The sequence below is a fragment of the Notothenia rossii genome (assembly GCF_949606895.1).
Source record: "Notothenia rossii genome assembly, chromosome: 7".
Lineage (NCBI taxonomy): Eukaryota > Metazoa > Chordata > Actinopteri > Perciformes > Nototheniidae > Notothenia > Notothenia rossii.
In genome coordinates, this window is record NC_136905.1 from 73,780,974 (window position 1) to 73,797,169 (window position 16,196).

The 16,196-nt window shown below is 41.1% G+C and overlaps 1 protein-coding gene across 1 annotated transcript in view; it reads left to right on the forward strand.

Annotated features, from left to right (window-relative positions):
* The window catches only part of dph6 (diphthamine biosynthesis 6), a 56,006-nt gene that overhangs the window by 36,737 nt on the left and 3,073 nt on the right, over positions 1 to 16,196 (forward strand). Inside the window, exons 13-14 of the mRNA XM_079640358.1 lie at positions 7,820 to 8,068; positions 13,045 to 13,426. Coding sequence (XP_079496484.1) covers positions 7,820 to 8,068; positions 13,045 to 13,426 — 631 coding nt within the window. The remainder of the gene's footprint in view (positions 1 to 7,819; positions 8,069 to 13,044; positions 13,427 to 16,196) is intronic.

Below are 16,196 nucleotides of genomic sequence, written 5' to 3' on the forward strand. Positions count from 1 at the left end.
TACTATGGTAACTAGCCACTATATTCAGAGCTGCCCGGGTGTGTTTCTTCCCCCTGCAGTGACGAGAGGGCATAGCTGACAGGGCCTACACATATATACACACACACATACATCCACACACAGACAAAAACACACAGATTGGGATGCTCTTGGAGATGCTACTTGTGAAATATACACGTGTGGCAAATACAGACAATACAGAAACAGGTTCCCACACAAACTAGTGACATACAGAAACTAATAGGGATCCGTGTTAGGGAGAAATATATCTCCCTTCGTTTTAACATTTCACTCATAGAATTTTTCTCATAACATGTAATGGAGAAATATTCCTAATAGAGAATATAATAAAAACGTAGCAAAATAGGCACAATCAAAAACACAGGATAATGCTTTCTATCTACCAACCAAACAGAATATACAAATGTCTAGCAAATGTAATAGTGTTTTGTTAGCACAGAATGAATGTATAAACTTAGAGAAACAATGATTGATATGTCAGTAACAAACGCGTAGTTTATAACACTAATTGTCACCGACCCAGAGTGTGTGTTAGTCGGCTTTTTACTGCAGCAGATTCTCCTACTGTCTGCTGTACATCCCTGCACTGTAGTTTATGTATTTTAGGAAACAGCTTTTATAGATTATTCCTATAATTATTATGTTCACTATGTTTCTGTGATTCCATAAGTTGCGTATATTAAAAGTGGCAGTCAGCGCCTCTGGTTAGGAATGATTATTACATCCACATTCAACAGTGTGCAGGCATTGCCGTATTCTCTTCATTTATTCACTTTTTTCTTAGCAGTACTACGGATGAGTCAGACATGAGTTAGCGCTTGCATTCCATTTACTTTTGGCAACTAGCTTCATCGTAAATTTCCTATGGAGGCAATTCTTTTGAGTAGTAACTTTTAACCTGGGTCATTCATTTTTGAAATGCCATTGTCATCAAAGACCGCTTTACTGTTGTAAAGACTGCTGCAGATGAATAATACACAGCCTCCTTTTTTTCTGAGGACATATCGGCATGTTCACTTTTAATATATATGTATTATTGATATTATGGATTTATTATGTAAGGGGGTGTCAGGGCCCTGTGAGTCTGGGTAGTGTAATGTAGTTTAGATGCTCGGGGTAAGAGTTCATTCAATATAAAATAGAGTACACAATATTTTCTACATGTCAAAATATATTGAGTTCAATTTGATGCTCAGACACAAATCTTAATGTTTGAGGAGATTAAGCTCATTTGCAGCACATTGTATTTTATGAGCTTGCTATAGTTATGTTTTTGTGTCTTGTGCACATTTAAAACAAAATACAGATTTTAATTATTCCAAAGTAAGAATAGGAAAGGATTTCTGAGATGGAAAATAATATTTTAATTGTATTTTTATTCTTTTTTAAGACACATTTTTTAGATTCATTAGATTTTCATTATTTGATGATAAAAAATAAATATATAACAACCTCACATTATTTTTTTTACACTATTTACTTATAATTTACCCCAAAATTTCATCCATATTTATGAACCTCACTGACGGAATTTTCTGCTTATTTATGCAAACATTTTGACTTTGCCAACAAAAAAAAGAAACGAGGAAAATCCAAGAAGACTTCGAAGCTGTCTAGCCAGCCTGTCCATGGAGTTGGCGGACTGTGTATGAACAGCATTGTGGATCCGGCTGCCTTTTGAATGCAGCCATACTGCCATCTGTTGAGACCAGAAGGGACTACATCTGTTTTTGCTCTCCTCTGCAATTTCCATCTTGTTCAATCCGTCTTTCATTTTTTTGATCGTCTCTTATTCATCTTTTATTAACTGAACTACACATTTGATCCATTACAACCAACAGAGTAGCAACAATGCAAGGAAGAGAGTGTTTGTGTGGGTTGACTGGATGTTTTGGACATGGACGCAGAATAGTGTTGTTAATGGAAGAGCATCTTCATGTCACTGGGTCGCAAGCTGATTTCTTTTTGACATTTTAATAGATATTTCACAATTTAGTCCTCTCCTTCAAATCTCACACAATCTCTACACAGACTTACTTAACCTCACCGATACTGATAGTCTCTCTTTAATGGTTGTGCCTCTGTGTTGACATCGTTGTTTGTGCCCAGGTTAAGTTAGTGGTTACGTTACCAGCCAGACCAAGAGATGCAGCATCAAAAAGAGTAAAAATATGAAAAGACAGAAGAGACGAGGTGGTCACAGCTGGAAAGGCAGAAAGAACGGGGGTTGAGGGATGCAGCTTCAGCATCATTCAATCAGACAACATGCCCCTCAGCTGAAACAGCGAGACCCTCCCCGATTCTCTCGAATTAGGGAGATTAGCAGGAAAGCGCATAATGCAGGATGATGGAATTTGTCATAATTTGCATTGTCCTGGAAAGATTCGGTTTGATAGAGCGATGCATGGAGGGGCTTGTCATGTCCCACGGGCAGGTCACAGAGGAAGCTTGGCAGAGATGATTTTTGCGATATGTGCATCAGTCGTAAAAGCCTCACAACCAATTTGTCAAAAAATGTGAGGTCGGGACAGTTGAAGGCAGCAGGGCATTTTGCCTAACGCAATGAAAAACCATGCCCCTCCTTCACTCTGCACCCACAGCCCTGCTCTGGTGTGGCACAGTACTCAACAACAACAATATTATTACATCAGCTTTGAGTATTTGTGGTTTTATTTGATTCTATTTTATCATATTGACATCAATATTGCTAATGTAAATCTACACAGGAACAAAATACAGACAGAATACCATTTAGCTTCAACATTTGATCATTTTTTGGTTAAAAATATATTTTTGTGGCAGTGGAAAGTTTTATTTATGATTTGTTTATTCATGCCTGTTGGCATTCAGATGTGTCTCCCTGAGCATCCAGCAGTCAGGCTCCTCTGACCTTGGTTATAGCACTGAGCGGCAGCTCCTGACCACCATAAAGTTGACCAAAGCTGACATGACAGTGTTACTCTTCCACACGCTTCAGTGTCTATGGAGCGGGCATGTCGAGGGCAGACAAACAGGCACAACAGGAAAATACACATAAGCTTAGAGAAGGTGGGGGTTGGGGAAAGGCCAGTGTCCCTGGCTCAGACTGACCACACATCTTTCTCAACAATGGCTCCCCATAGTTGCGTCATTTTTAATGTACTTCTAAATGTGTCCCCTTGTGTTCTGAATATATGCTTATGGTTAGTTTTCTGAATAAATGTGCAATTCTAGACCTGAGAGAATGCATTCAGAAGGGCCCTGTACTTGCCGCTCTTTGTGCACTTCATACTGCTATTTATGTCGCCGTTTAAGTAACACTGATTTTGTGTGACAGTTGAGCATACAGGGGTTAGGCTCAAACTGGAGCACAAACAGGAAGAAAAAATAGAGATAGTAGAAAAAAGAAGGGGAGAGAATATAAAAAGGCAAATATCTCCCTCCCCTTCCCATGAAGCCTTAAATGAGAAGCCTAACATGGGGAGAGATTCTGTAGAAGCAGGGTCGTGGTTCTCCTGAAAGGTTTGTATTTGTAGAAATGAGGTGTCAGAAGAGGCAGGATTTCCTCAGGGCGCAGCACAACATGAGCCCATCTCTTATCATTTCCCACTCCCAGACGTGATCTGCTTTGAATGCACTAATGCTGAAAGAGCCCCACAGACTTGAAGCCAGTTCAAGATGAAATCACTGCACACATCCCTGACAAACTGCCATCCACCACACAAGGATTAAACAGTCGTTGCATATCAAATCCCCGCCAAAAAGAAGAAATAATATATGCACTTAAATACATTTAACAAAACTTCAACCCTCAGTTTTTGATCCCCACATTTCGAGCCATTTGCCAACCCTAAAATATTCAAGAAGAGAAGAAAATTACTGAAGTGAAAAATATGAAGTTAGAAATTTAGAATTTGTCACATATATAAGGAATGTTCCATAAGGGATTTAAGTAAACCGTTATGGAACAACCCAGTGTCCCATTTAAAATGTATTGTAGTGTGTAAATCAAATGAAGTATGAATGGAACACACCATTTAAATTAAGGCATGCAACTTTAAAAAAACATATTTTAAAAGTTTTAGCTCTTGAGTACAAACAAACCTGGTGCTCTGAAGATGCACTCTTATTACACGGATGGGTAAGCTGTAAACAACGCTCAACATCTCCCGGAAAGGACATGTCAAAAATATGTATTAAATGTTGCATTTAATTACCTATTCGGTTGCTGATACTGAGTGTGCCATTAACCTCTTAGCTTTATAACGTGTCCTTGCATAGGGGAAAAGTTACACCATATTAATCCAACCTATTTTACACATTTTGTATCATCATTTTACTGGTTAAATTATGCATGAGGTCTCAATGGGGAGAAATGTGACCATTAGCATATCTGATGGGAGCGCTGGAGCCGTTTTCCACCTCTCTCTGTCCTTGGAAGCAGGCAGAAAAACCTGACTGTTCGTCAATACCAGGTCATTTTATCCTGGCCAGCCCAGTTCATCCATACCGTCCCAAAGCTTTGCTAATGACACTTGGAGACGTCCTCAACTCGATGGGGGCCCAGAGGGCTCCAACACCAATGTGAATATAGTCTAGCACTGTCTGGTCATCTCTGGAAGCTCTTTGACAAAAAAAACTGCAATTAGAAACACCTCAGACACACCAGCCTGAAACAAGACACCTTTAAGGGTTGGGAGCGGACACAGGCAGGCGCTTCCTGAGCACATTTACATATATGTTACTGTCTGCAGCTCACAGGGAGAGAGAGAGAGAGAGAGAGAGAGAGAGAGAGAGAGGGTGTCTTTGGTGAGGGTGACCTTTTTGACATGTCATTGGGTCAATTAGAAAAGTGATGGCATCTTAGACATTAAATAAAGGTTGAGAAGGCATGACAAAAAAGATGCTTGGTTAATTATCAGCAGGAAAAACTGCGTCGTTGTCCGTTTTTACTGTAAGGGCTGCGTGCCAGTATAATTGTATACAATGCGCCGAAGACATGTTAAAAAGAGACATGGCGATATTGTATGCATTTCTTAATCAAAACGTGACTACTTGACTGAATGCATCTTGATTTTCTTACTAAATACAAGTAGTGAAAATGAAATACTGCTTTGATATTCACTGTGAATACTTGTGTCTAAAGTGCCCAACCATTGGCACTGAATGTTCATTATAAAACATCAATACATCTAAAATGTATTAAAAGTCATATTATTTTTTTTGAGTGTGACATTTCCTAAAACCTTTAAGTTGTGACAGGAGATATTAAATATTATTAAACAGCAGTAGAACAGAAATAAACCAATATGAACATGTAGTATTGATTCACCCTTTTCTCTGTGGGCCATTTAAACTGCTAGCTTTTGAAAAATACTTACCTTGTTATAGAAAGTTTAATGTCATATGCAATTGTTTGACCCTTATGAATATTAAAGGAACCCATCTCTGTCCTATTAAAAATGCATGTGGCATTGTGGTTGTTGATCACGTTTAGAACGCCCATGCAAATTGGACTGTCTTCCCTGTCAAGGCCTAAGATGAATAATGTAGTTGTGTTGTATATTCAGGGACACACCATTGACAGTCAATTAACAAGTTTGATTGGTGTGTGAACTCGTTCTTTTGAACTGTTAATTTTATGTAAATAGTATTCGCTCTCCCTTCTCCACTGTCTCCCAGGTTCAACACAGAAATATTTGCCCCCACCTCCACAAACCCCCAAATCCCCAATTCCACCTCCCACTAAGAGTAACCAGAGCGGGATCCTTAATAATTGATCATCACACACCTGCTTGGTAGAAGCTATAGGAGTCTGCCTTTAACAGTCAAGGGGCCCCATGCTAGCCCCTTTTGATATTCAAATTGACAAATGGTTGCCGGTCTTTATGAATTCAAAGTGGAGCGAGCTCTTTTCATGGGGACAAGCTTGTTAAGATATTCTGGCCACCCGTCCAACCTGATGGAGCCCTACTTTGTTGGAGTGGATATGATGGCATTCGATGGCTCATAAATGAAATGCCAATGACAATTTGTTGTTGATGTGTGGGAATTTGGCTTTTATGTTAGGCGGACATAGTTATGCAGGCGCTCGGGCAGATTGTGCTTGCAGGTAAATGATCTGGTGATTCATCCAACTCGTTGAAAGCAGCGAGGGCCTTATCTCCTCCCTTTCTTCCCCCTAACTCACTCGCGCTCGCCTTCCTTCCGTCTCTTGTCTCTCGCGCTGTCCCAGTAATTTGGAGCAGCAGAGATGGAAGCTGACGATTCATCAAAGTTGACAAGTGAACCCAGGAGCTGGGGATCATGGCAAACCCATCTGATTATGGAAATAGCCATGACCATGTTTGCCCTCTAGCTAAACAGTTGTGCGGCTAGCATCTTGTTCTGCGTGTATACCAATCCAGTAAAGGGAACATATTCCGTTTTCAGTATTCCTCCTTTGAACAAGTTGTGTCATGGCTTATCTGTGTAGGCCTCAAACAATAAAACAAAGGGCTTGTTTTAAATGAGCCGGAGAGGAAGTTCAGCTGAGAGGGTGCTAAGTCTTAAGTATTATATCTGCTCGACTCTAGTAATCCCACTGTGGAACATGATCCCCCTGGCTGTGTCTTTGCTAATCAGTGAAGGACCATGTCAGGGGCCATGTATCCATTGATTCAGGCCTCGTTGATCCTCCCTGGAGATCTGCATGTGCTCAGGGGCCCTGCATAGACCAGCAATTATCACCATGTCACCAACAGCTATTTGCATTGACCAGCAGCTAGTGTCCGGCGCTAATGCCATCCAACCTCAAACACTGGTGAGCTACAGGGTCTCTAAAGGCCTGACCTCCCTTAACGCCATTCCTCATCCCTACTCGTCTCGTTGCATTAAACAGATAGATTTTTGTTCAGGTTTCATTATACAAGGAGCTTAATTCTAACAGAGGTATTTAACTGAAAATAGAGCTTATTATCACTTTGTTAATATGCTCATAAATAACACCTGTGCAACGAGAGGCTCTGACAGGCTTTTCACGGTGTACCTGCTTGTGAAACGAGAATTAGTTGGTGATAAGAATCTGATGAAACTTGTTAATTAATGCAGTGTTACTAAAACAAACAAACGCTTATAATTAATGTTAATTTGATTATAGCACCTCATAGATTACAATTGTGCTTGTTTTGATGTTGGGTGACTTTTAAATCTAGTTTTCTGGTTGAATAGATGTGCTCACAGTTCACAATTGGCTAATTAAATATTCTTTTGACAAGGCCAAGGTTTCCACAATAACTACTTGGGTGGGGTAACAAACATACATACATGTATTTTCATACATACAGTAAGTACAGGGCAGGGGCAATGTTTTCATTTGGCAATAAGATTGTATTCTTTTTTTTAACGTTACTCATCACAAAAGTTCCCTTAAAGGCTCTAATGAAGTGTCAAGCATAATAAGCTAAATTAAAGTCTTTAGCCCTTGTATGAATGTGAATGTGTGATATAAATAAAGCATTTGAGTATAGACTGGCTAGACCACAAAAAAACCTATTTTGTATCAATTTCAGTAGATTGCTGTGTAATTTTGCACATCCATTTTAGTCCCCAGAGGATGAATTTTTATTATTTTAGTCACCCCGGACCTTTTCTGTAGCGCCACCATGAGTTTCACGTTGGTTGTTTTGAGTGAAATATCTCAAAACACTATACTGAATTGATTGATATGACATTTGGTGCAGTCAGTCATGTTCTACTCAGGATATATTGTATTAACTTTTGTATTAACTTTTGTCTAGTGCCACCATAATAAAGCTGTGTTTTTCTTCTCTTTCTCCAGGTCGATGAGTCTGTTTTCTGCGCTGGCCAAATTGCTCTGGTCCCCTGTACCATGCAGCTGGTAAAGGCTGGCACCAGGACACAGGCCCGTTTGTCCTTCAGCTACGTGGAGAAGGTTCTGGAGGCTGTGATCAGCAGCCTGACTCTAGCTCATGTTGTCCAGGCCCACTGCTACACCACAAAACACCAAGACATCCCCATCATCAGGGCCGCCTGGGAGAGCATGCTGAGGACCACAGAGGAAGAGAAGGTCCGTTCATGTGCACTGAAGCTTTTGTTTATGAAATATATACCAGTGGTTAAAAAGAAAAAGCAATGACTGTCTGTTTTATTATAGATCCAGAGGAAATATTGATCATACTTACAATACGATACTGCTCCCACATAGAATGAAAACATGTTTAATGGATTAAAAGACAGTGGATGAATAAGTAAAATGAGAGAAAGTTGATATGGCATCGAAGTATTTCAGTAGAGCCTTTCAGAATTGTGTTTTATAGTTGTGAAATAAGGGAAAGTTCCTCGCCCCTCTCTGCCCCCTTGAGACACAAGCCGCCGCGACTGATATTTACCAGTGAGTGCGCTCATGAAAAGTTGATGATGTGGGAAACGCTGGTGTCTTTGATAATGCCGAGCTTGGCACAGAAGCAGATGTCTTCCTCAGAGCTTCCCTAATCCTTTGCCCCCACACACCATTTTGGAGCTCCGTTCAACTCTCAGAGCAGCTTATCCCCCCCTCCACCCCCCTTTCCTGCCACCTCCCTCCATCCCACCGCCCCGGCTTACAACCCCTGCTCCATACGTCTAATAGGGGCACCAGCCTCCCCTGGCAGCCCTTCTCCTCCTACAATAATCTGTGTCGCCATGGGAATAGGGCCTAAGGGAGAGGCAGGAGCCCACCTCCAACATGTGGCTCTGCTCAGTGGTGAGAGGTGTTAAAGACTGGGGAGAGGATGTCAACTTTGTGTCAATTCCAGAAAAGTATAGCATATATTCAGCTATAAATGTGTTATTGAAGACCAGCAAATATTCTCAAAGCATCAAGTGATACTTTCTGAATTCAAATACATATATTTAAGCTTATCTCAGTCAAGAGCTGCCGTCGATTTGTGCATTTATTTGACATATTGTAACTCACTGTGGATTCAAAATCTTGAAAGCATTGACAGCGTACCAGCAATTTAGCATGCATATTGGGTTGTTCATTTAACAAGGCTAACCAAGGGCAAATCTTAGGGAGGTCACAAGACTAGTCTCAGGTCAGAGGTCACTGAAGATGGACAACATCATCCATCTGTTGTGCTTCCATGTCACTTTGCTGACCCAGGACTGCCAACCGGAGACCATGTTTTATTTTTCGACTGATTCTAAGATTAAGCAGCTCTAATTGACAGCTCCATCTGTAAACAGGTGAGTTCTCCCCTTAAGAATAGATCTGGCTGAGGTGGTGGATTACTAACCTGACCTCATGCTCTTTCTTTGCCTGTGAGGCAGATCATCTTCGTGTGACTTCCCAGCTTGGCTCTCACACTTTCTCCTCTCTTCCACTTCAAGGGAAGATAGGCAGAGCGGCTGTGGTGGGGGAAACTGTTTCATCCTAAACTAGGTGAAATGCTCTCTCCCTAGGGTGGGGATTATACAAAGCACCGGTGCTCATTTGAACTGACTGTAATTAGAATGGTTAACTCAGGTCAAACGCTGAGAACACAACTCCCACAGACAACAGCGATAACTCCACCAGCTGGAATTTGCAAGAATAATTTAAATTTGCACTGTGGTAGCTCTTTAAGTTAGTGTCTAAGATTTATTTAAAGCAAAAGCTATAAAGTGTGTTTACAGAAATAGATAAAAGAAAAGAGGACAGACAAGATAATTATGTTAAACAGGGACATTAACCAACCAAATCATCACATAATGCTCCACAGTCAGTTTGTTGCAAAAATATCTATAATGTGTGATTTAACATTAAATCTAGTGTGTTTTTACTTTTGGCATTCTGGTTTATAAAACTGAACTGAACAATCAATTACATTTAACATTTAAATAAAATGGGAAAGTTATACCTAATTCGTCATCTTAAATTGGGATTGCCAAAAAATAACTATTTAATTATATCAAGTGCCTAAAGACATTATATTGTCAATTGCTATAGGTTGTATTATTGATACTAGGGATTTCATTCCCCATTCTGATCCCTTCTTTGTTTACCCCACAATGCATCTGTTCTTTATGCTGATTGAGAACCAGTGTATGTAGCTTTACATGTTGACATTTCAAGATAGATAAATGGTAAAGTGTATTTTCCGACACCAGACATGTGAATTGAAATGATAGAAACACCATGGCATGGCGTGTTTGTGAAGCCAAAGGGCCATGTTGTTTTTGTGCGCAGATAATTTCTCTAATCAGGTGGATGGAGAAGCTTGCAGGGTTAATTGGGAGCATACTGGAGTCGCTATATGTGTGAAATTGTATTTACGGTGCATTAAACCACAAAGAGCCTGTTTGTCTGTGTGTGAAAAGGGTTTGATGAACAGGGAGATGTTGATGTGATAAATCAATAAATGTTAAACAGACGTCCCTTTGTGTAACACTAACAGGTTCTGGAAACGTGTCATATAGTGAAAAATAATTATGAAGCAGGTTTTCTGTTATTAAGACTAACAGTACTTTAATTTCTCACACAATATTCATAAGCACCTATCTATTTTGGGAAAGATTATTCATCAAACGATATCTTTGTTGATATTTTGATTTGTGATCAATTTAATAGTATTGCATTTGCATTATGGGGAGTTTCCTTCTTGCATACCAGAGTCAAATACTTCTTTCCATTGTTTCTCTCCTGCTTACTTGGTACTTTTTAAAGTGCTTGGCATGGTTTTATAATGGCCTAATACCCTTAAACCTTTCCTCACCCCACTGACATGGCCCTGTGTGTTTCATTTACACAAACAGTCTGACGGGCTTCAGCGTGGAATCTTAAGAAAAGAGAGGGAATGAGGGAGTGAATGGGAAGGGATATTATAGCAGACTGACAGCACTACAGTAAGTGCTGAGACATAGAGCCACATGCTGAAGGCGTCCCGCTGGGCAGGAAATGTAGGGGAACTGGCTAAGCAGCGAAGTCCCATCAGCTCCCCGCTGTTCCCCGCCTCTGCACCACTTCCTTATTACCGTGTTTACCGTTCGGCTTTCACGCCTCTCGGCCCTCCAAGCCACCGCACGCTCCAGGCACACGGACGCAAGCTAGAGGGAGGGAAGTGGGGAGAAAGAAAACAAACATAAGGAGAGGCAGGTCACACTCCATCAGTATAGAGAGCTGAGCGCAGCAGATCCAGACTTCATGAGTTTACCTGCTGCCTACAGAGCAAGAGAGCACTGGGGGAATGGCTGCATGCCCTGGAACCGAAGTGCGATGAAGTAATGAGATGGATTGTGTTAAGTGGCTGGTGTAGAGCGGAACAGAGCCTCCTTCACACACACACACACATTCTGCCACCCGCCTGCCCTCCCAACTTGCCACTCTAGCACTCAGCTCCACTATATATCAAAGACTGTGTTTTATTGGACTAATTTAATAAATGATGTCTGGTCAGGTAGGGATGTCAGCCTGTTTTCCGCTCTCACTCCTCTGGCAGGGTAATGGAGTTCTGACCAGTCAAGCCTGAGACTCACACACACAAATGTACAACACGTGTACATTCATAGACACACACTCAATACTGCACCTTTTGCACATTTACTTCCACAGACCTGCTGAACAAACTTCCCTCATAATGTTACATTTTGCTGGATACATTAATAAAGAAACAAAAAGGGACTGATGTAACCTCGTCCGACAGCTCGGACAAAAAGTCAGCAACTGTGCCGTGACAGTAAAGTCCTGCCAGAGGCTGGAGCTGCAGAACTGAAGTCCCCTGATCTCCTTGTGAATGGTCGGTTGGGTATAGTACCTCAGCAGCAGAGGCCTGCAGGGTGGCCTTTAAGCCTGGCTGAGCAGGACCCCCTGTCCTGTCACTTCTCTCCCCAGTTCCCACTCTCTGCTCCATGTTCAATCACTATTGACAAGCGCAGGAGCAGTTCCCTCTAGGAGGAATACCTAGCCTGTGCCAGAAGTGCTAATATAACATTTATCAAAGCATAGGACCTGTATGTGTGCTGTCACTTTGTCTGACATGCTAAGAGGTCCGCGCTGACACGGCTATTGTTCTCTGCTCTTGTGATTGTTCATCACTGCAAGCTAGCCTCTCTTCAAGTAAAGAAATCTCCACCCTTGAACGCAAACTCATTCAACACACTTACTTTTTTACGTTTACTTCACTTTCCAAGGCAAGAGGTTAGCTGTTGATACACAATTAAGCGTTTGCTAAAGTTTAATCTGAAGGTAAGTGCTGCTCCAGTGAATCTGGCTGATTGGGTCATGACGGGTTGGTCTGTTGAAGGGACAAAGTGGCCGTCGTCTGCTCTTCTTTTTCTGTATGTGACTGAATATCAAAATAAAATGTAAGAAACCTGTTATTATTCTGCACTTACGAAGTGGGGTGTAAGTGGATGAAAATTGATCCAGCAAATTGGAAAGGGGGTTAAGTGTTTTTGCCCTATCGACTCCGACTGAAATGACGGTTATATAAAACACTCATTTCTCTCCCATTAGCAGATGAAGCCACAGCCAAGTATTATTAGAGGGCCATATTGTAGCACTGCTCCAAGACATTTTGTTACTACTAATGGCCCTCAGTCCAGAGGAGAACAAATAAAGAGATTTTTGCTCTATAGATAAAATTGAGGCAGATCTCAACTAAATGCGTGTGGTGAAACTGCCATAATATGTTGTGAGTGATCTTCTTACAAAGGTGAGAAGTCACCTCTGATAGGACCTGTCATGTTAGCTCAAAGTAAATGCATTTGTGCATTTTGTTTACGGTGGCTGCGAGCAGTATGGATTATTTCTGAATTGTTTGTACAAACTATCATTACAAGGGTCACCTCTCAATCTCATGCTAATTGATAGCCTGTCAGTCAGTCAAGTAAAGAGCCTGTCTTGTCCTGTGTGGTGGAGTTTTATGACTTGCTTTAGAATAATGTGTTATGTTGATGGAGCAGTGTTTGTGGTCAGAAGACGCAGCATGTTTCCCAGCAGGAGGGCCATTCATTTGATTGTAGTAGAACACAGTATATCATTTGCCAGCCAATTCATTTGAATTTCATCTTTCTGCATTTCAGGACCTGATGTGGGAGCATGAAATCAAACCTGCGCCATTGTTGGTGGTCGTGGTGCCGGCCTTACCCAAGGGTGCAGCTGTGGAGCTTCATGTAACTGCAGTACAGGATGATCCCACCCAAAGGACTTCCTGTCACATGACTACAAAGGTGGCGTGCGGATCCATAGAGTGCCACACTGTTATGTCTGCATGTAGCGCTTCACTTTCACTCTCCCTGGCTGTGCCCGGCGATAACCTGGAGGTCACCGGTGTAAAGGATGTTACAGAAGCAATTGGCGCCACATTAAAGAAAGCCATGAAGAAGATGGCTGCTGAGCTGGTGCCACTGTGTGCCAGGGTGTTCTACAAGTGCAACCACCCGCTGGCACAGCTGATTGTTGAAGGTATGTCACTGGAGATGTATCTCACTCAAGACACTACACATACACTTTAAATTGTTCACTCATTAACAGGATTTATCATAAATAAGTCATTCTGTTGCGACACAAGTTAAGCTCCACATCACTGTATTAATAGAAACAAAGTGACAGCCCGTCTCTCTGCACTCTCTTTTGGTATAAAGTTTGAGCTGACATTGTTTATGTAAACTCCATAAGATGTTCTAGGCAGCAGTCTCTCCAGAGGAGGAATCTTTCTTCCCGTGTTTAATTATTGTAAGTCATTTGTTGTGTCTGCACTGTGTACAGTAACGCAAGCAGCTGGCACAGTCTTTTGTCATCATTACACTTTTATACGCCACCATCTCCGGCTCCCAGGATTCCAGGTTCTCGTCAAGGCAAATGTGGAACGGTATTTGTTTTATCCTGAGAGATGTTCTCTCGGAGGGAAAAGGGCGACGAGCACATCGATCACACGGGCTCAGTTGTCAAGTCATCGCTGAAGCAGTCAATTAACATTTTTGAATCCGTGCCAAACCAGCCATCTTACTGTCATTTTTAGCTTTGACATAACTCATCTTCTTGAGGACGGGAAATTATGGTTACCAGTGATGAATGGGGAAAAGGTTGATCCGTTTGGAAAACGTGTTGATATGCATGACAGATGAACACTGCTATTTGTTTTGTAACCTAATTATATAATTGTTATTCAACACTGTTTCATGATATACGATGCATGTCATTAATATCTTCTTTCATTATTCACAATGCAAGCGTAAGAGGCTTGAGGAGGAATCTTATTCAAATGTATCAAATACAAATGTCAAATACAAATTGATATAGATGTAGATATGGCAATAAATGCTTAGTGTATATATTTAGGACAACTCAACATTTACTATTGATGCCGCTATAGAAAGAATGTTAGTTTTTCTTTATAGAAACCATTAACTGTGTTACTGGGTCATTGGTTTACTGGAGCAAAATCAACCTCAATCTTCACCCTTGAAATGTATGTTTCTTTGATCATGGCTCCCCTAAAACCATTTACTGACTCATCATTGAGCTCGAATCTGTAACCTTACCCTGCACGCACAGCCAAGCCCTGGGAGCTCACCCATGGGCGTTTTTATGGGTCACAGCCTATGCTCATCGGGTGATGAATCCAAAAAGTCAAAGGAGGAAAAGTAACACCTCTGGCGCTAGCAGTCACAGCCTCACAACTGCTGCTGTCAGCGAGCAGACAGACAACAACATTGGAGCAGAATGTGACTGCACCCCCCCCTAGCCCCCCACCCCACCCTTGGGTTACTTGCCTTAAGATTCACAGCTGATAGACATGACATATGCTCCAAATGAAACCTTTAAACATCTTGTCTCAACCTGTTACTTACGATAGAGAGGTTTTCTCAAAGATAGGACCTCAATGCTCAATAAAACCTCACATTTCTGGTGAAGGACTTCTTGTGATTAAAGAAAGCCATTATTTTGTACAGTAAGAATTTTTATTTAATACGTTTAGATTTCTTTGTTTCTAAATGCTAGAGACAAAAGTACATCTAATATTTAACCTAATCTGGCCACTTCTGGGTAGCTGAAACACTGTAAAAACAATATTGAAATGGACATCTTTCAAAATGGTGAACTTTATAGCAATTAGCTTATTTTCACACCGATCAAACAAAGAGCAACATTAGCATTTGGAGGAAGTTGTGTTTGTTTCCGTCTAATGAATGTTGTTCTATTTTGGTCTCCATCTTTTCCTAAAAAACATATCTGTCTTTTTCTAAAAACCAAGACAATATTACCTGCTGTTAACTGTTTGTCTGTTTTTAAAATTGAACTGTTATTATAATAAATGATTGTTCAAAAACACAAGAATAAGGATTTGAGCCCAAAAACAATAAGCTATAAGAAGATACAATGATCCCTAGAGCTGAGAGTAAAGTTATTTCTTTCTGTGAGCTCATCACTACGAGCAAACCCTCTCACATACAAGGCGAGCAACTTGTTGTTTATATCAAATGAATAACAAGGGCTACTTTTAGAAAGGTGAGGAAGTGTAATGATCCTCTGTGGCTCCACTTAACAGCCCCTCGTAATAATTGTTCATTATTCTTGGACTAAATGAACAATTTTCATGAGCCAACACTTGCTAATTACCACCTCGTTTACCGGGTAATTTGACCAGTATGGGAGTCAGTGTAGCACAACTAAAAACCACTGGCTCTGGGCCTTGGCCAGTGCTTAAAAGCCCCATAAGCCCAGCAGGCTTTAACCATTCCACTCAGAAACACCATTTCCTCTTCTTTTCACTTAGCCTTACACTATTTATATATCAATCAGTTCGAACTGAAATGGCTCTAGGTTTTAGCATAAAAGGGTGTTGTGGGCATTAGTAATGGTTTGGTTTTTAAAACACAGTGATTCAGCAGCAGCCTTTTTTAGTTCGCTGTGTAAGCAGAATAATGGCTGGTCCTCTTGGGTAGATGGTTTAGTTCCATCCCATTGCTAATGTGATGGCTCTTTGAATCTTACATCCTCTGTCCACTGAGCCCCTCAATGAGGCTCCCTGTGTAGCCCGAAGGGGGGCTAAGAGCCCAGGGCAGGGGAGTGGGTGTGTGATGGGAAGTGTTCTATACATTTTGTGTGATTTTTACAGAAGCATTTATGTGGGATTGGTCTGTCTTTACACGCTTTTTACTCACAAAGACAAAAGAACACAAAATTGCCCAGTCACTCACCTTCACCCCCCTCGTGTCTCTCATTCATGCAT